The 22,541-nt window shown below is 34.9% G+C and overlaps 1 protein-coding gene across 3 annotated transcripts in view; it reads right to left on the reverse strand.

Annotated features, from left to right (window-relative positions):
* LOC103713620 (Zincin-like metalloproteases family protein) overlaps positions 1-22,541 on the reverse strand; it is a 46,282-nt gene that overhangs the window by 4,092 nt on the left and 19,649 nt on the right. For 2 of the 3 annotated variants that reach the window (XR_005512587.3, XM_039128349.2), the window contains exons 7-15: positions 16,309-16,389; positions 13,754-13,846; positions 8,524-8,604; positions 8,282-8,444; positions 8,029-8,149; positions 7,860-7,932; positions 7,149-7,256; positions 3,685-3,782; positions 3,560-3,605 (exon numbers count right to left, since the gene is read on the reverse strand). Coding sequence is in view for 2 of the 3 variants with exons in the window: in XM_039128349.2 (XP_038984277.2) it covers positions 3,560-3,605; positions 3,685-3,782; positions 7,149-7,256; positions 7,860-7,932; positions 8,029-8,149; positions 8,282-8,444; positions 8,524-8,604; positions 13,754-13,846; positions 16,309-16,389 (864 nt within the window). In the remaining variant the exon portion in view is untranslated. The remainder of the gene's footprint in view (positions 1-3,559; positions 3,606-3,684; positions 3,783-7,148; positions 7,257-7,859; positions 7,933-8,028; positions 8,150-8,281; positions 8,445-8,523; positions 8,605-13,753; positions 13,847-16,308; positions 16,390-22,541) is intronic. The other variant, XM_088706390.2, reaches the window with a different exon arrangement.

Genomic DNA, 22,541 nt, shown 5'->3' on the forward strand with positions numbered 1-22,541 from the left:
TTTTATACCTTTATTATTATATTATACTATAAATATCATACTATATTACATTATAATACATTAATATGTTATTTTAAATAATTTAATATTATGTTATATTATGGAAAATTAATTTATAATAATAATTATGATATTTTATACCTTTATTATTGTATTATACTATAAATATTGTATTATACTACATTACATTATAATACATTAATATGTTATTTTAAATAATTTAATATTATGTTATATTATGAGAAATTAATTTATACTAATAATTATAATATTTTATACTTTTATTATTGTATTATACTATAAATATAATATATATTACATTATATCATAATACATTAATATGTTATGTTAAATAATTTAATATTATGTTATATTACCAAATATTAATTTACTCTAATAATTATATTACTATTATGCTATATTAACATAATATTATTTTATATTACAATAATATTATATTATATCGTATATTTATGTATTAATTTATGTTATGTTTTATTATGTTATGTTGTATAATACTATGCAATGTCCTTTATGATAATTTTGTCATATAAAAGTACTTTCTCAGTTTATTTACCAAACACAAAACAAAGTACCACAGCACTTTACGAATGTAGTTACCAAACAGCAAACAACTTTTTATAACAGCTCTACTTCAGACAGCTCTACTTCCAACAGCTCTACTTCCAACAACTCTACTGCCAACAGCTCCCCCAAACATGGTCTAAGTAACAAACGAATAAGGTTCCTGCTACCATGAAATAATATGAGATTAGCCATACACTCGTAACCTAAAGAATTACACTAAATTTTCTTCCGGAAAGGAAAAACAAATACATGACTAAACCTATACAAGATTGTACCGATTTTGTTGTATGAATTTCACTGTCTGTCTATTTGTGGTGAATAAACTTACCTTACCAAGCCCTTTAACTCAGTGTGGACTTCTATTTGAACGCATTCGTGAAAGATGGGATCTTCTTAAGAATTAACACTATAGATTGGTGTAAGAGGCTTGCTTATGGTTAAAAAGAAAGTTTGAAATTAATACTAAACAAATAGAAGGACTAAGCTGTACTTACTATTTTCGTATCAAAGTTTTTTCCGGCAGTAAAAGCAAGGATTCAGGTTATTTATGCTTATCTATGTAATACTAGAAAAAGAAAACCAGGCAGATGAAATAGGATAAAACTCCAAACCCCTACATCAAACGAAATGAATGACAACAAAAACCACGAAGGGCAACAGTAGATCCGAGTAACAATATCACTGGCCAAAAAAGGAAAAAAAGAAATAAAAAAAGAAAACTATTCAAAACATCTGATTGAACACCTAACAGGCAGAGTGAACCACCCAAAACAGGCCTCACCACCACAACTTGAAACCTCAGCATCCAACATGACAGCATTATCACCCCCCCCCCCCAAATCCCCCACCCCCCCAAATGAAAAGAGAAAAGACAAGTGGGGGAACCAAAGGAAGAAAGAAACCAACTGAAAACCAGCAGTACCCCAAAAGAATTTTACCAAGCAAGCAATGGGACAACCAAAACCCAAAATGGAAAACGCATAGCAGTCTCATCATAAATCTCAGCACCATCCCAGAACCAAGGCCAGAAGGATGGCAATGGGAGCACCCAAGAAGCCGCTCAACCATCACATGCCTAGAACACAGCACATCTTCCAAGACACCAACTCCTATACCTCAGCTATCGGTAAAAACAACTAGCATCAACCACAGCTAGACTAGCGGCAATGCCCAACACTCATGACATTGTCGGCAAAAAAAAAAAAGGAAAATGGAAAAAGCAAAAAATAACAAAAGCATTCCATCAAACAGGCAGCAAGTAAGCCACATACCAATTCTAACATAGTGGCAGGCGTGCTCCACCACAATGCATGGACCGCCCCGCCCAAATGCCGAAAATATCGACAGACCAGATGGGCTAAAGGACCAAAAGAAGAACTCATCACCATGACCATCCATAGTGCACAACCCAATCAACCTCAGTGCCTGCCCAAGGGCAGCATGCACTCATGCACACCCTAGCCCCCTACACAAAACATAGCCACCAGCTCCATGCCATGGAGGGAGAGGCACAGGCCCCAACCCTAATCCACCAGCTCTCAGGAAGAGGCAACAACCCTACTCTACCCACACCCAGCATGACGTCTCTCAAACCAAAAGACTAAACAAATCTATGCATATTCAATAGCAGCTATAGAAAGATGAATATGCAAGAACTATTAGAGAAAACAGAGTCAGCTTCCAGAAATCAGAGAGAGAGCAGACAAACAAGAAAGGGAAAGAGGAGCGAAAGGAAGTGGACAAGTGAATGCATCTTCATCATTCACACCAACTCTAATCGGAATCTTAGTTTACACTTTAAGCACCTGTAAGAGATCACACTCTTTAGTTTACACTTTAAGCACCTGTAAGAGATCACACACTTTGAGCACGGCCATCATTGCAAATGAATCTGAAGCTATACCATGCACACAAGTCCGGATAGGGAACATGCATTTGCCCGGCAGCAGATGTGAATCGCATGGTTGTTTTTTATTCTTTCCCAAATCTCAAGTTCGCGCCAATTGTGCCTGGTTGGATGGACTCATGTAGGATTTAAGGAAAAGCAGAAGGGCAAAATGGTAGACAAAAGTCTGAATGCTAAATTCTGAATTTTGAAAGGATCGAGGAATATTCATTAGAGGCTATATACTACAGATACCGATAAATGTTTTTCTTCTTCATCAATATCCTACTCCCATTCTTAATAAGCAACTAGATGTCTAACCTTCCATGGATTTCATTATCATCCTCACCCACCACACGCATTCTCATGGCCATGATTATAAGATTTCTACAACCGTTTGTTACCTCTGAGAAAAAATCTTGGAAGATGGAAGGAATAATACATCAATTAGAAGACAATGAACATTTTAGGTAGACATTAATATAGAAACTGCACATGAAACCATTGTAATTTAATCTCGACATCAAATCAACTTAAAAGGATTTAAATTCTAGTTTCAGGCAAAATTATGGTAAAATAGTAGGAAAGATTGGCCTATGAAAAATTAAGATAGCCCAAAACAGTATTTGAAAATCTAGATAAAATTGGTAGATTTTCTTTGTAACTTTCCAATATTTCCCTAGAAAAAGAAAAAAATGCATTGACTATGCTAAAACTGAAGTCAACAAACCATGAATTAAAAAAAATCCCCTGTTCCAGTTATTTGGGGTCAACTTGTGAATCCTTATTGGCCTATCGATCTCGTTTAAAAACTAAAAAAGTGGAAAATGATAAACTTGATATTTCCATGATTAGGAAAAATATATGGACATCAGACTAATCAATATGCGCTTCAACTTGAAGTCATTCCAAGGATTTTGAGTGTTGTGTCCATTATATTGTCAAGAGTGTAAATGCCAGTAGCAGATCAATAGAAATTACAAAGGAATGATAGTTTTTGTACAACCATTTAATAGGAGCATGAAACATTAAATGAAAGGCCAAAATTTATGGATTTCAAGAAAAAGAAAGGGTAAAATGTGTCACCTGATGGAAACCAGACATCATTTTCAGGGAGATGCTCTCATAACACCTATGAGAAAAATCTTTTTTAAGCATGAAGTACATTCAATTGAACCAATATAAAGAATATTGGCACCAACAAAAATTACCAGTTCTCAAGAACATGAGCAGGAATTTCAACAAAGTCATCTTCGACCCGTAGTGCAGAAAACCTAGAAAAAGTCGCTCGACTGCATATATGATGGACCTGAGAAATTGTCATGGTATATGTGCCATTAATTGTAAGTCAAACAACATAAACAAGGCAGCAATCAAAATCAACAATTGGAAACAATATATAATTGATATACAAAGTGTGATACACTGAAATCTGAATATTCACATGCTTCTCGATTCAAGGCTCATGCAATACCTAAGTTTAGAAGGTCAATATAGAAAGCAAATGCTTAGATGCACAACAGATACATCAGCCATGAATATTAACAACAGAATTTAAAATTCTAACTGCAGATCTTTTGCTATAACACCATTTCAAATGATGAAGACTCTAGAAGTTAAATTTATGCGAAAGACAAGCATCCACAACAGCTAATTTAGAAAGGTACCACTGATATAAAACATAACTGCTGTAGAGAATACTAAGGCCGACTCAGCAACAAGAGCAATGTGTTTAGCAACCATGCACTAAACAAATAATCATGCTGATTCAAAAGCAAAAGCACTTAGACATCTCACCTTCTTTTGTCGCATACATAATGTCAAAGTGGCTGTAACAACCTGTCCCCTTGATTCTGGTCTAGCATTAAGATGACAAATAAGCTTAGGGAAACAATGAAAATGATCCATCTTATGTGGAGTATTACTAGCTCAAAAACCGAAAGTAGTGGTCATTCCCCCAACTGACATCTTCAGCTAGAATTTTTCAGTATAGTTCATTATGCAATGCATGCTTCATCCTACTTGTAGCTATTGGATATCAAGAGGAATAAGGTTCCAGCATAGAGAAAAGAATACTTGAAAGAAAGTAGAATGATCAAGTTCAATATTATCATAGAAATATAAATTAAGAATTAGCATGGAATGTACTTCTTTTTTGTTAAGTATTTTTACACAGTGCCGGTCATCTAGTATGACCTATTCATTTAATTCTTCCATGACTCAGCTAAATGTCATGGATAAGTATTACAAGAATGAGGGATTAATGTGGTGCCTCAGACAAATGTAACAACCTCAACAGAAGATGATCATACATTGCAGCTGCCAAAATTTTGATAACATGTAGGTAATCATTTTCAAGTCCAATGAAAGGGAAAAATAGAGGGAAAATAAACGTTGACTGTTGCTAATGTCTTTAGATCCCTTCGGATATCGTTTGTTAGAATATGATCATGAAATCTGACCTGTTTAAATCTATCAACATTACTCGTGTTAGTTGATGCTCCACACCCAACATAACTTAATTCAGATGGAGGTATAGTTTAATTATTAGCGGTCACAACGGTTATAATACCCAACGAGAATTTATTTTTCATTTCCATATAAATACCCAATTAAATTTTGTCTCGGTTTATTAAGTATGAAGATTATGTAGGTGTTAAATTTTGATCCAGCTCCAATAGTAAGAAGGATCACCATACTAAGTAACTACTATGTGACTAGATTATTAAGAGAATACCTTACGTTCAAACAAGTACCAAAGACCTCCCCAAGGAACACATGCCTATGAGCGTCCCTCACAATATTCCCTGGAAGAAACTGAAAATCAGAATCAAATTTTTCTTCCATCACACCATTTTTGATCTGATAAGCCATCAATATCTTCCAGGCACTGAACTAGTTTTTTGACAAAATGGAACCACAAATCAACTTCTTGAGGTAAATCTCCATTATCAAAAGTAGCTATTGCAAATAAATTCCTCAATTTTGCATATAAATGTCTAAAATATGTAATAAAATAATGTATACAACCTTCCATTTACACCAATCACAGGAATGCACTAACACAGTAGAGGTGCCATGCCTTAGTATGCCATGCACACAATGCTTTTATTTTTTCAAGGAAAATGGAGGCAAAGCCACCTATACTTTTTCAAAGGAAGAGAGAATTACACATGGAATATGGAAGAAAGAAGACGAGGATTAGATTTTGTCTAATACAAAAGAAGAGAAAATACATCAAAACTTTAAAGAAACGCAGAAGCAGCTTTTCCCTACACAACATTGACCAGTCCTCGAAAAGAGTTAGGCTAATGCATATAATTCCCTTGTCTAAAGTAGTCTTGTTCAGGAAAAAATCTTGCATTTCTCTCTTTCGAGCAAGTCCAAAGGAAAGTAGCACATAATTGGTCAAAGATGCCCCTTAGATGTTATTAGGGATGTTGGAAGATCTCCATCAAGTCCGAAGTGATTGGAAAGTCTCAAGAAGGCTTTAAAAGTTAAAGTTGGCCAAAAGCTTGCTCCACAAATGTTGAGTGAAGTTGCAACATTATTAAAAAAATTTATCACTTACGAGTTTTTATCAACTAGTAAGTTCACAAAAGCTTATCAAAATGCTAAACAAACACCACCATCTTGCTTGAGACAACTTATTTGTTGTTGGTTTGGTTCACCTGCCACTTAACGATAGTATTGGTGAGTCACGTCATGCAATATTTGTTTACTAAAAATGATAAGCATAGCTATATATAGAGAAAACCAATGTTTGCAGTATCGACACCAGAACATTTACCGGTACCCAACTGATACATCTTGTACTGAGAATCAATACTATACATAACTTGGTACCAATACTAAATACAGGAGCATACCGAGTCTCGGTACCCTACCAATATGGTACGGTATATGCCCATACAGGACAGTATGGTAGGACCCATATTGGTTAGTATGGATCAGTATAGCAAGCCATCAAGAACACTCAATTTCATGGAATTCTTTTTAAGTTCAACATTATAGTTTTTATATGGATGCCAATGGCTTATACGTCCATCTAGACTTTAAATGAGCTATTAAGTAGTTACACAAGAAACTATTGCTTCCATCAATAAGTTTTAAATTGTTGCAAAGACTAGTATAACAAGTCTAAATCATTTCTCTATACTCTAAAGAGCAAACAAGTGACTGCTCAAAAAATGGTAGAGGGAGAAGTTATAGATTTAGACACGCAATTTCATAAATGCATCACAATTCATTTCACAAAAAGGATTAAAATAACAAAAGCCAAAAGGAACTGGCTAAGACCAATAGATACAAATCCATGAGGATTACACATTTAAAGTAATTCATTATTACATCCTAGTTTCAAAAATAGTACGTTCAAAGAAACGTCATTATTCCAGCTTCTCTTCATGAACTTTTTCTGATGACATCTAGCATCTTTTTTGGAAATAGATAAAATGGCATACACATTAGGTATTAATTCGAGATGGACAATAAAGCTCAATGATGGCATGCATATCTGGAAAATGGCCAATAAATTGATAAAGGCATTACTGCAAACCATACAAAAATTAAGAATAGCATTGAAAAATACAGCAACAATGATTACAGATATATCAAATATGTAAATAAAATTTAACATTTAGATAAAAGGCAACGTTAACAAAGATCAACATACCACATGGCTAAACTCATGGCAAAGACTAACAACTTCGGAGAACCTCAACAGCACTGGTTTCCCATCTATTTGTTTTGGATATTGAGATATTAATAGCACAACTGGAATCTACTCAGCCAAAAGGAAACAAAAAAAATTAAATGTGATTCAATAAGATGATACAATTCTTCATTGGAAAGAATGGTCTAAATAATTAATTTTGATCAGAAAGAACAAAATTGTACACTTAAAATGAAGCACAAGATCTATTGAAATACAGCATATTGCAATAGCCAACTCTACATCTACATACATTTTCTTTCACGATGACAATCAAGACCAATCTTAAAAACATGTCCAATACATCAAGTTACAGTATTCCATCTTCATTGCACAGGAAATAGTTGTCTTAACTTCAATTGAATTAGACACAACATGAAGCTACAAAAAGCAAAGGTGATGCACACACTTCAATGAAGAACCACAAAATGAAGTCTCAAACCAATAAAACAACTTCAAATACTTGCTTGTTAGGACCAACTTATGACAGAGGAAATACAAATATTGCACGTATTGCCAAAGTATATTTTTTTGCAAATAAATCCTACATGACTAAATCAACCAAAAGGTAGAGTTCCATGAAATTGAAAAACATAACTAAAGATTGAGATAAACAAATATTTACAGAGACACCATACTTTAAATTACTGTTGTATGTCAAAGGCTAGTTACCTGATGTGTGTCATTAGAAGACAAGCAGCCATTTTGAAGTGGCAGAACACAAGTATGAGCAAATTTTCCTTCTCTAAGAAGCAAAGAATAGCAATTTTCAGCTCTCAATTGATTAATTCTGCCGATTGAAACAAAAGGCAAAGATTGCAGCAGGAGAAAGAGAAGAAACCTGGAAAAAATATCAAGGTAAAAATACCCCAAAAGCTCGCTAGAACTATAATCCAGAACAGAGTACAGGCAGACAGTTTCATGCCAGACATCAACATCTTTAATTTCCTCAAATTTTAAACCTACAAAACATAGTCATGTAAAGAACAAGAATGTTAACAAATTTATTTTCTATTTTCTAGAGCACAATCAACCTATTTCATCCTGCAAGAATCGTTTGAGTTCAAAAATTGCTTTAAGAAATACGATAATACCAAACAGATCTTGAAATATCTTGAAAATGCCAGACAGAACTAAGTTGACAGGAAAATATTGTTTAACTTCTCCAAGGTCTAGATCAAGTTGTTCTTCTTCCACCCTTCTCATGTAATATAGCAGATCTTCCATTCCAAAGGGAGAATCCCCTTCCTCCTTTCTCTGAGCCACCAAAAGATGTGTAGTTATAATTCCATGAACAAAAAGAAAACAGCAGTAGTATAGAACAGTCGATGCCAACCTTTAAATCCCTAAGTACATTAAGCTCTCTAGTTGCCAGGTTGCTTACTTTGACAGAGACATCCTCTAAAAATTCAAAAACCTGAATGTTACAAGAAATTTCCATTAAATTTCTATTCTTTGCTAAATTAACAGAACTAAAAAGCAACCAAATTCTCACATCAGAGTTTGAGCAATAAAATCAGTACAAGACATAAAATATATTGTGATACCACCTATATAACATGACTGGGAGTATACGCACAATTGACATCTAAATGTATCACTGTCACAAGCAGAAAATCTATAAGATATCATTTTGAGAAATATAGTATTCATGTCACATGGAATACACATATGTCAACATCAATTCAAGAAAATGGCAATAGCATATATATCCCGTGCTAAAAGTTACTTTTAACAATAAAAAGAACGGAAAAAATCAATGTTACATCATGGAATGGCAAAATGTGGAGATTAGCAGATTGGTGGTTGATACTGTACGACCAATCTGAAGCATAATACTACACTAACATGTAGATGGGTGTTCGGTGTTTCAATAAAATTTGCTCATTTAAAGAAAATCTTTTAATGGCTGCAAAGTCTCATTCGCAATATAGAAAGATGCAGCAACTGGATGTCATAGATTACAAAATATAGAAAGTAACATGAACTGCTTTGCACTAAACAACAATAAAGGAAAGAAAGAAAAAGAGGGAAAAAGATAGAGAGACATCAATTTCAATTGGGTGTCCCATAGAGTAGAAAACATAAAAAACAACAGCTAATCCAGACAAATTTGAATGTTTATGCAATATTTTCAGCTCCAACTCAACCCACTTTTGGTTGGGACCTTAAATGACTTGGCAAAATAAGAAAATAACTAGGACTTCAAACATCATTTCAAATTAAAGGACTTAACAAAAAAACGGACTAAAATAGGATGATGGCTACGTACATTCCACCTTAAATCAATCCATGAATCCACTTACCTGCCAGGCATATCTTCTGCCACCAAGGAATTTTTCATTCAAAGATCAAAACCAGTTTAATACCTTTCCCAATCATGACTCACCCCACTATACAGCAAAAGAACATTACAAAGTAACGCCTCAAAATTGATACTTGTTAAGAATCGACAACTAAGTATTACGTAATCACGCCTTGAATTCATTCTACAAAACAAAATGCAAGCCAAGATTGATGGAGATCCTATCATGTCATGATGCATATAAGGACAATGGGGCTTACGGATTTCTCTTAATTTCAAATTTTGTTGTCACTATATTGTATTTTTCATTTATTGGTTGTTTTTTAGTTTTTACTGCATGATATTGAATCAAGGGCTAAGATTGAACAATTTTAGAGCTTAATTGGCCTGATTTTTGTTATAGTACTGTTCATGCAATAAATTCATGCTAACAGTAACTGGGCATATTATGAGGGGTATATTAGGGAGTGTAAAAGTAGTAAGGTTTTCTTGTACCTTAAATATGGGAATTGAATTACGGTAATCAGATCTTTATGCAGAATATGAATGAGTGATGGTTCTTTTCCTCTTTTGGTGCGATTCCACAATAGAGGTGCAGGCCTAGTCCGATACTATCGTTTCCCTTCACTTAACTGTTCTCTATTCTTTCATCTCTCTTTTCTCTGGTTGTAACTTGTCCCTCTTCTAATCATTCTGATCAAAAGCATATTTTATTTCCCACAGATTTTTTCTATGTTATACAACATCAGATTTTTCCCAGAATATTCCAGCAAGCTCTTGATTTTAATTGTTCAATGGCAAAACCCCAGGCTAGATAATAGTCATCCATTTCCTATTTTCTACAAAAACATTATTATTGAAAACAGACCTTCTATATTCCATTCTTCCATTGACTGTGATGCAGCAACCATTTAAGATCAGCTATTGATGCCCAGGGAGCTCAGTGGCTACAGAAGGCAGCCATGAAAGCAATCAGATCTCTGTTCAAGCCAACAAAGGGCTGAGATCACAAAGTTGGGCAGCAACAGACGTCTTTAAGGATCTCACCCTACTACAAGGAACCTCACTGAAGCAAAGCACAGCTGGAACTTCATCCAACGGCCCTGGATTTATCACTGATTGATTAGCTTTTGATTTCTAGTTTTGAATATGGTGTTTTCAGAATAATTTGGAAGATAGCAAGGGGCTGGTATTATTCACACATATAGCATAAACAATGATCGCTATTGTGTCATTTATTTTTTTGTTAGTTGGTTAGTTAAAGGGATTTTGATAGATTTTATTTGCCGATGTAACTGAGTCTAATGACTATGAAATTTTGGGTGGTTGCATATTTACGGGACCGCTTTAGGCATCCAAAAAAAATGTACTTAGAAATATTTTGAACAAAAGAAGAGCTTCTAGGAGTCAGGTTGGGCTTCCCCCTTACCCCCCGTTCTTTCTTTCTTTGTCTGTTTGATCTCTTTCTCAATTACTTCTTATTCTGTTTTGTGTTTTCCTGTTCATCTGTCTCTCATCCTTACTAATTCTCTCCTCTGAATTCTTTTGTTTACGATTTATTTGCTGTTGTTATTATCTACACAACAGCAGATTATTCATCTTTCTCTAATTGAAGAATACAATATTGTCGATCACATATATTATTTGATCCGATCACTGTTAGACCATTTATGTGATTATTCATATGCTAGATTGACGTTATTTGCATGCTTTTAGTGCAACCTGCTGCTAGGTTAACTAGTTTTGCATCTCTGTCCACCTATTTTTGATTTGAACATCATCTGGACCATTGATTTCAAGTCATAGAAGCCCTAGATCTCAACCCTCATACCTTCTTTCACTTATATAACCTCTTTTTGTCTGACAAACTAAAATCAGTACCTCGCTGCCCTCTTCTCAGGAGTTGGACAGCAAGCTATCCTGTTCTTTAAACCCTAAGCTATCCTATTCCTACGGTCATCTTACGCAATGCAGGCCAACCCTAAGTTGTCCTGTATCAGCCTCTCCTACATCAAAGCTATTCTTCCTCTAGCAAAGCCTATGATATGAACAGAGTCAAATTGGATACCTTGTAGTGACTTATCAAGCAAATCATCTTCGATTGGGGGCAAAGTAGGTTATTAATCAGAACCGATTGCCCCCCCCCCCCCCCCCCCCAAAAAAAAAAAAAAAAACTTGAGTTCAACTTATTCAGTCTTCTTTAGTAACTCATTATAAATGAGATAAAGTTCCATAGTTGTTAGTCAGGCACTCATTTAGGGGATGCTCAGTGCCCTGCAACTAGGTAGGCTAGTCTACAAGTCAGCTTGTTGCAAGAAACTAGCAGATGTTTGGTTACCTGCAAGTCAGCAACTGACTTGCAATGTTTGGTACTTTGGTCCTTCGATCATGGCTAAATTTGGTCGCTAGTGTGCTTATAGCCACTGATTGTGAACTTGCCTTAGGAGTTGGGCCTGACTAGCATTACCATGCTATCATGGCCTCACCCCTCATCTATTTTTAAGTACGCCATCCAATATTACTAGATGCAAAAACATTATATTATTGCACTAATATGTAAGAATATATTATACTAAATAAGCAATACGGTATAATAATATTACATCATAATATCATATTTATAACATGGTCTGCCGAACCAGGCCGAACTGCCCAATTCAACCCGTACCGAACTGAACTGACATGGAACTGGCACAGTTCGGCACTTTTTTTTGAAAATAGCTTGAACCACGCCGAACCGGTGTTAACGGAGCAGAACCAGTGCAAACTGAGCGGTTCGCACCGATTGGAACAAGTTCGAATTGGTTCAAGTCCCGCCCCTCTTTCAATATCTCCAAAGGCTTGAAAACGGTTTGTTGAACTAGGGTGAACACCCCGTACTAAACCGGTAGCCGATCGACATGGATCCTGATACCGATTCAGCTAAACTTAATTTGAAATGTAGTATATAATATAATAACCACAGTGAATATGTAGTTATATATGCAACTATAACGGTACTATACAATTTTAGGTGTCGAATAGTAATATAATATAATAATAAATATAATATTCACAAATCACAATGCAATATATAATATATAATATCGATATTTGATAAGACTTCTAGATTATCATGTTCATTAAAAGTACTACAATATTATATAATAACAAATAAATATTATATAACCTAATATAACAAAATTATCAATGTTGCTACAATATTATACATAATATTCTAGTAGTATTACAGTGAAAATATAATACTACTAGAATATTATTATTATGTCATATCATCATGTTATTACTTTTACTGCAATTAGCTAAATAATATCAATAATATTGTTATGCAACATCATTCTATTATTAAATATTTGTAATTAATATAGAGAATATTCACATTTTCTTTACTATTATATTTACAATTTACGAGTTATTATATAGTAACAAATATGTTATAATAACCCAATTATATATTACATTGATAAGATAACATGTAGTATTGCAACAATTCTAAACTCTAACATATGATGATTGTATTAATGTTATAATGATATAATACTTTGTTAATACACAATATTATAGAAATAAACCATATATTGTAATTAGAAATATATCATAAAAATATAGCCATATTTTAGCAGTAACGTAAAATTATTAGAAGTTTGTTGCCTCCAAAGGAGGTAAATACCAGGTCATTCTCGGGGTTACAGCACCTCTTTTGGCATTTGACAACCAAAAACAGCAACTGCTCTTGTTGTTGTCAATTGCAGTTGCAGGCATCCAAACAGGAGACAATAGTTCCTGCAACTGCAATTTTAGACAGACCAAACAGGGATCTGCAAATAAAACTGCAGCATTCTACTTGCTGCAAGATCCATCGCATGCAAGTGGAACTACAGTCAACCAAAAAGCCCCTTCATGTTGACCACATGAATCCACCATTTTTCCTTCCTAACAGAAGACTATATCCTTTGATTGGAACAAAGTTTTTCACAGATACATGCATCTAGTTTCAGACATCTATAAAGATGGAATCTCCCTACTTACCAAGATTGCCATGTCCTAACTGCAAATGACAATCCCATCTCAATCAGTATTCCATTGAATAGTTAACTTTATAAGCTATACTAACTCCAGGAAATGCATCAAATTATAGCCACAAAACTTTTTTAGGAAACTATAGTAAAGAAAACATGCTAATATAACCTATTTTAACTTAAAATCAGAGGTTGATTGAAGAAAGCAATCAAATAGCTAGAGAACCATATACAGAAGAAACCTTCGATGATGTCCTTGCCATTCTAGGTTCGATAGCAAAATCTGCATAGTTAGAGTAGCCAAGCAACCGAGCACATTTGTGCCGCAGTTGGACCTGATCATAAGAAAAATAATGTAATGTCAATCCCACTTTATAATGTTTCACTAGGTAAAAAGGAGAATAACTGTTACTTCTTTGGTATGTGGTCATGCATCTATTATGCAAAAACTGAAAGGCAACCTGCATAAAACCAGTACCATGAATGTGATTGCATTTATATTTTGAAAGTCATGTCAATATCCTTTATTCTAGAGTTATCTTTATCATTTTTTTGTTAATTTTGGAAATTGATGGCAATTTCACTAATATTCCAACTAACTGTTCAAAACAAGGATAAAATCAATAATTAAATCAGTGAGAGACGAAGCTCTATGTAATAAAACTAGGGCACAATGATGCGTGCTTCAAGTATTTTCAGGTAGTCACATAACTTTGAGACCATGGTCTGCCGTACCGGTCCGTACCGGCCGGTACGGGCCGGTACATACCGGTCCGGCCTGGGACCGGTACCGGTAATTTATTGTTGAAGAACCGGTACGGGACCGGTACGGACCGGTTCGGACCGGTACGCCACCAGTACGCCACCGGTACGGACCGGTATGCCACCGGTACGGGACCGGTTTCGTACCGGTCCGGGCCGCCACCGGTACGCCGACCGGTACCGGTACGACGGACCTTGTTTGAGACTCATGAAACAACTTTTGAGAAGGCAAAAACCAACAAAGTAATAGAAACAGAAATTATGGGTAATAAGCAATATAATGATGATAATAATAATAACATGATCAACCAAGACAAATATGGAGCATGTAACACGTGCAAACATTAATAGCAAGTATTCACCATGAAGCGCACAGCAGGTGGGTCACCTTGTCAAATGAAATTCTCAAGGAAAATACTTCACCAACAAGATGGCACTCTAAGTTACACAAAAGACATGATGCACGGCCACCTTTGCCAACATTAGTGGAAATATATTAGCAACACCAAGATGGTCTGACTTCCTTTATACCATCCATGCTATGGCTTCCTATGGTTAGGCTAACTTCCTGTAAAGATCATTTATAACACCTCAAAGACCACAAACAAGTAAATGTATCCCTACATACACATACAGATATACACATATACATATAAATACATATGTACGTACATGCGCGCATATATATATATATATATATATATATATATATATATATATATATAAGCTGACAAGGGAATAGAAAGAAGTATATTTACACCGGGTAAGATCCAAGCACCGGGTTTACGGCATGGACTACCAGGGTATCTAATCCTATTCGCTCCCCATGCTTTCGCACCCCAGCGTCGGTAGGGACCCAGAGAGCTGCCTTCGCTTTTGGCGTGTGTGCTTTCTCCCCGATCGAATCGAGCGAGCTCCCCTTGCAGAACGACCTCTAAACATAAAAATGACGACTTCTGTCTGAAAAGTGTCCGATATATATATATATATCAGCTAATATGGAGGCACCCACACAACAGCCAAAATAAGGTTGGTCCTAACCAGACAATCGAGGGCCAGGTATTGATGATCCGAGCCATTGGATGTAATTTACCATCTCTTAACGGCTTACTGTCAAGTGATTTGGTGATCCCTAGCCTATGCATAGCATATGGATCCAGTAGTTAAGGATCTCAATCACATATTTTTTTGGATAAGCAATTTAGAGATAGTAGATCACATCCAATGGCTCAGATAATCAATATCAGGCCTACGTCATCCAATCAGGACCAACTTTATTTGGACTATTGTGTGGGAACCCATATATTAGCGGGACATTCCAGTACTATCGAAACATGATTCCTTGCTCTAGACATTCAATAAAAATACACATCATAAAGAAAACTTTATCTTCACATTGATAATGATGAATAACAGTATGTTGTCGAAGCAAACCATATCCTTCATTGCTTCAATTATATTTCCTTGCTCTAGACATTCAATAAAAATACACATCATAAAGAAAACTTTATCGTAACCATTAGTATCTTGTCACATTGATAATGATGAATAACAGTATGTCGTAGAAGCAAACCATATCCTTCATTGCATCAATTACAGAGGACAACAGGTAGAATACTCCAAAAATATAGAAAAAGTGGCCAATGGCGTGTTCATCATAAATATCACTGATTCTCGACATTTTTTTTGGTAACTACTGATTCTCGACATTCAAGTTCTGTATTGACCACATGCAAGAAGCAAGAATCCTTTTCACCATTATAAAATTCAAGCATTCATAAAACTGTCATTTTAAGGAAGATGCCAAAGAGACAGAACCTTACAGAGGCTACCATGGTAGATGATAATCATTTGTAGACTAATTCTCTAGCTATGCAAGTATTCCTCTATCATAATTATGTAGTATAATTGTATAAGAAAGATTCATGCGAGCTCTAATGAATACATTATAAGCTGTATAGATGTACAGTTATATTTACTCTACATGTATTAGAAAAACTATGGTCTAAGGTTTCCTCAGCTAGCAAAGCATTACCAAATTTTCTAAGATATCAAGATTTTCTTTTCCACATCTCTGGCCATAAGTCACAGCTACCAACTTTCTGGTGGACCCTATCTGCAAGAAATAAAGGTAAAAGTAGAAGTAACAAGTGAATACGAAACAGCAAATCTATTCCATATTCTAGATGAAACAGTAATCTGATACTAAAAGCTTAATGAACAAGAGGAGATTATAACAAAGGCAAAAATCGTCCCAAATCTGAACCTTCAATTGAAATTTTAGAAATTCACAATAACCCAGATGAAGAGTTAAAAAATTACCTGATGACTATTAGAATTCAGAACCAGGTGAGGATTACTAAGAGATTTACACTGAAACATTTTAGTAAAATGAAGCACCAGAGCATTGCCTACAGTATTGCAAGTAATAATTGGACTTTTCCTATTGATCAAAATCTTTTCATAAGACCAAAATCTTAAGCACTTTATGACATCCCAGACAAAACCATTTTAATGACAAGAAAAGATAACAAAAATAAGCCAAGGATATCCCTTTAACAAAACCAGGTGATTTTACTATTCAAAAACAAACATATGCCTTAGAATGCCTAAAAAATGGAAGCTCAATTTTCCGCCATGTGTAACAAAGATGACCACATGTGATGATCATAAAACTTTTAAAAATTAAATTACATATCAAGCTCAGTTTTTCTACTCTGGTGGATGATGTAGTGATGCAACACAAGGTGCAACCAACAAGTACTATAACCAACTAAACCATGCCAAGCGTCAAAGGAGGCAGTGGATTCGCAGGTGAAAACTGCAGTACATTATAAAAATTCTTATAAATTTTTCATTAGAGACATTATCAAATTTTAGCTAGGTCTCCATATTTGTAACAGAATAATTATAGTATGTTTTCTTATTGTCGAGTCCTACTTCAAGTATGATTTTGTATTGGGTTTAGTGCTCGAATTAGTGTTAGGGTATCATGTACTATAAATATGCGCATAATACATTGCAAGAGCAGCCTTTGAGATATTAACACAACTCTTTTCGCTAGAATTTCATTCACCAAGTGAAAGATTTTTCAATCCGGTTTTCTTCTATTTGCGTGTTGATGTTTGAAAGACAACCTCTCATCGATCAAATCATCCTTTTTCCATTTCCCGCTAAGATTGCGCCATAATGCATCATAGTGCAGCAACTTAAGAATTTTTATTAGAATTAGTTTACTTATCAATTTCCTATATTTTTTTTAATTTATTTCTGTTTATTCTTAGTTTTCTGTGGGTTAATTTACATCAAGAGCTGAGATCAAAAGGTCTCAGATTTCATTTATCAGAACGTTACTAGAAAGGCACTGCACATGTTACTGTTTATGCTACAGTAACCACGTATCATGAGGGGTATTTTAGTGAGTTGAAAAGTACTTTCGGTTTTCTTTTACTTTAAATATGGGAGTTAATCAAGTTTTGATGCAGAATATGAAATGAAATTTCAGAGTTTTCTTTTTCACCTATTATCTGATGCTGCAGAACAATCATGAGGCTTGCAACCCTAGGTGTGATTCCAAGGTCCTGGAGTAAGTCCGATATCATCCATTTTTTCCATTTGTTCTTTTCATGACAATCTGTATTTTCTTTTAGTTCTTTTTTCTTTACGTCTATTTCCTTTTTTTCTTATTCTCTATTGATCCCAAATTGTTGTTCTTGATACCTAAATAGCCAGTCCATCAACTAGTCATAAATTTTACTGCATAGATCGATTGTTTAACAGCCCCTCTCAAACCTTTTATTTCTTTATTTTAGATCTTAGCTCATCACTTAAACCCTAGTTTCCAAATCCTTAGGCTACATCGGTACATCCTATATAATCAATCTTCTTTCTATAGAAAACTTTGCTAGTTCATTGCTATGAAAACCAGATCTGATTTCCGATAGACAGCAAGGCACTAACTCTACTGCTAAGCACCTCCAAACTGTCTTGTTCCCCCATTGAGCCCAGTTTCATATTCTCTAGATTCATTACTTCGCCCATTACCAATTTTGTGTTGAAACTCCACCTTTCATAGTTCAATTTTAAGCAAAACTCAGGACTGATTTTGAATTTTACAGCAGCCTATAGGTTTCGGCCTTGCTTTCCTAGACCCTATAGACTCCTACTGTAGACTGTCCTACATCTGTGGGCCAAGAGGAAGACATCAAGAAGAGTCTCTGAGAACAATTAAATGCAAGCTGGATCTAGACTGTACCGAGCCTGCAAGCAAGAATTTTGGTCATCAAGTTGTAAGTGCTGTTTAGACAATAAGTTCAACAAAAATCCCCTAGAGAAACACTTGATTTTTTTATAAAGATTAAAGTGATCAAATTCATATTAAACCTCCTCGTAACCAACACACCATTACAGATCTCAGCAGAGACTTGATAGCATCACCCATAATGCAAATCCAAAATGTTTGACTTAAAAAAGTGAAGAAAAAAAAGAGTCTCCATCTTAGGCCTTATCAATATCAAACAAAATATCAACTCCACCCCTTCAAGATCTAACTCAATGATCGGAATGAATTGATGAAAAATAGCAGATCTACAATAAGCATTCTAAATAAACAAGGTACTGAAATGTTCTAAAATCTTGATCCTCATCACATTTGTTCAACAATGACATTAGATGGAAGCATTTTGCATATCCTTCCTCTTTCAGCTAAGCAATCTTCAACCGTTTCCCCACAGAAAATTCTCATGCATCAAACATTTTAAAAGGATATGTGCAATTTTCTCTCCAACTCCAGAATTTGTTAAGCATAATTATATTTTGTTCTACAGAGACACAAAACATTCCCCCTTATACTAACCTTGTTTGTGAATCAACCTTCTTAGTTTCCCTTGCAACCATTCTGCTAAAATGTCCAGCACTTGAAAGATTGTAATAAACACCAGAAACTACCAAACCAATCTACACTACCCTCATCATGGATGGAATGGCTCACAAAGAATCAACAATAGATAGCTGGATGCTAAGTTGAACAAGCACCTGATAGGGATTGCTCCTGGTATAATAATCAGGTGTGAGTTCACTACCATCTGATTAGAAGTGATTGGTTCTGGAATACATGAGTGAGTTTCTAATATTGGATAAGGTAATTTTTGCACCCCATCAAGGTGTTGCAACATTGTGCAACGAGTTTTCTCTCATTATATTTAAAAAATCATGTATAATCAGTCAGAAATGAGATCATATAAAGACCATCTTTCAGCTTAACATCCACCCTTTTTTAACAGGTGCTGAATTCTTGTGAAAAGCAACTTCAGGAATGAGAAGGACTTACCATGAATACTAAAACCTAAATTATTTCCTCAAAAAAAAAAATTATAACCACAATTAAACCTCATGCAACCAGAGAGTGACCCCAAAAATTCTACTAGATTTGAAAAGATTCTATGTGAAAAGTGAATAAGACAAACCTCAGACTAGTGCACCTAATACAGTGAGATCGTTAACACAATCATCGACGGCCTGTTTCGATGCTCTTGCAGCAACATCCTGCAGGAATTAAGCCTATTGGCCGCTCAGTTTGCATCTTCTAAGGGCCTGTTCACGTCCCAACCTAAATCCCAGCCTGTGGGGCTGTTGGTCTGAAAGAAGAAAAAAAAAGACCCAAGGAGATCCTTTTTCTCTTCCCACAGGATTCGAGCTGGGAGGTGTTGGGTTTATATGATCCATGCTCAAATAGGCAGTTCAATCCATGAATCCAGAAGACAATTCAGCCCAATCCTACTAGATTACCCAAACAGACCCTGAATGGTTCAGAAATCCTTGCATCATAACTCCAAGTACACAAATAGAAGGTCACTACTTGCCAGTTATCTTTGGGCACCTTAAAAATATGAACTCCTCACTTGTATCCTACATCCAATAGACTATTGAAAAGAAACCTAGTATGAAAAGCTTTAATTTAAATCACAAAGTTCAAGTAGTAGACCAAGAAATTGATACAAATTTCAAGACAACAAGATCTCATAAGATTAAAATACCCATGATGGGAGCAACTGCCACCCTGCCCACCAATCTGTCTAATCTATACTAGTCATGCAACCCTACAACCATACTCTTCAAGCTTGGTCTAAAAGAAATTATGCCCTCTCTTAGCAAAATGTTATTGTTTTGGTTGAGAAAATAGAAGGTTTAAGGGAAGGAGAAAAACTAAGAAGCCCAAATGTGCTGCTTACTCAAAACTTGTGATATTCCATGTTAACAATCATGAAAAAGCCTAAGTACTTTCTCATGGTTATAATGATTTCCACAATCAAAAGCTAAGACAAAACTAAATCACAGAGTTTTTTGTATCTACACTAAGAAAAGTTGTCACCAACTCCATTCCAAACATCTCCAGAAATTTGACCAACATAAAATGAGGTTATGCCCAGAATGTACGCCTATCTTTTCTCTGAAATTTTAAAGAAAATGGAAAACAAAATCTCAACACCAAGAAAGGATACTATAGAAGCAGATTGAAACTTTCATCACCTTCATAATAACACCACTCATACCAGTGACCCACCTTAACCACAATTCATGATCTCACTGAATTCCAATGGTCCTTGCTCATCTTCTTCTCAAAGAAATTATATACACGATGCTACATTCGTCAATGAGAATAGTTGATTCATTCCAACACTTGCTACTTAGATTCTAGTAGTTCAGCAGTAAGATTTACTTTGAGTAAATAATTGAAGAAGGAAGGACTTTATATATATTTAGCACTTGTTAAATACTCTGTTTAACATGTATTATATCTATACATACATACATGCATGTATGTATGTATAGATATAATACATGTTAAACAGAGTATTTAACAAACAGCAGGCCTTCAATTTATGAGGTACCAAATGCCTCATCAACCATGACTGAGTATTCTAAATGGCACAAACAAAAGCTATGTATGTATGTATATAATACATGTTAAACATAGTATTCAACAAAAATCAACAGGCTTTCAATTTATGAGGTACCAAATGCCTCATCAATCATGATCTGAGTATTCTAAATAGCAAGCAAAGCATTCCAGTATTTGCATTAGTTTAAAAAAATGAGAAATCACACAATTAAGGAAAGTAGAAAAAGAAAAAAAAGGAGAGAGAAATACTTGATGATAAAAAAAGAGCACGTATAATACATTTGTAAGAGATAATATACTTTGCAAATTACAGCACTTCTACAGGACATTTTATTCAGCTAATGAGTTCTCATCATGTTGTGTAGGTCACATGCTAAGGGACCTGTTATTAAATATTCTTCCAAACCTAAAAAAAGAGTAGGTTACTCTAAATTGGCACTGGTGGTACAAATCAATAAGCACGATACAAAGTTACAAATGGTTCTACCATGCCTGATATCCATACTGAATGGAGCCATACAGACCAGCACCTGAGTCCTTGAATACAAGGTTATGCACCAACTACAGAAGGTTAAGATAGACTACCAACAAATTTTAGCGGGACAACTTCACGGGATAAATCGAATAATCTAGCAATTTTTTCTGTTACTTTCTGAATGAATTATCTCAACCAGATTCTCCCTGACTATTATGGACACCATAAACATATATAAGCTTTGAAAAAGTCATGTAAAAACAGCTAGGCCAAGTCTCACACAGTAATAGGCCAGGCCATCACTCTACAATCCAAGCTTTGAAAACTTGGCTCCAATTTTGATTTCAACTGCAGCAAACGAATTTCAGTCTCAGCAGCTTCAATGATTCAACATTCATTTAAGCAGCTTGAGTTTAAAAATAATAAAAAAATCAGAAAAGAAACCTCTTTTTTTTTTTTTTTTAGGGGGGGGGGGGGGGGGGGCACCAAAACATTTATTATCATGTTGAAATCATCAATTTATTATCAAAATAAATATCAAACAAATAGAGCAATCTAACAAAGTAATTTAAACACTAATGAGATATGAGTTATAGCACAGACAGACTTTATGTCAAAAGGCTTGCTTTCCTCTAAATCTCTCTATAATCTAACATTGCAATGCTTTTACAGTCTGCTCAAATAACAAGCCCAGTTTAATACAGAGAAAATTATTCGTGTCATTTAAAGAATCAAAGCAATTGCAAAAGATTAGCATACAGAATTCAAACATACACTTAAGTTGGGTTATAAGCTAGTTTGGGTGAAAACTCCGAAAATGGCCCCTATTTTGGACTGCTTCTAGCAAAACTATGGCATTTTGGTTTTGATTGCTTACGTGGAAAGTTAACCA

This window comes from Phoenix dactylifera, chromosome 11 (genome assembly GCF_051530095.1).
Source record: "Phoenix dactylifera cultivar Ajwa chromosome 11, Ajwa_hap1_PhDact_Kaust_v1.1, whole genome shotgun sequence".
NCBI lineage: Eukaryota > Viridiplantae > Streptophyta > Magnoliopsida > Arecales > Arecaceae > Phoenix > Phoenix dactylifera.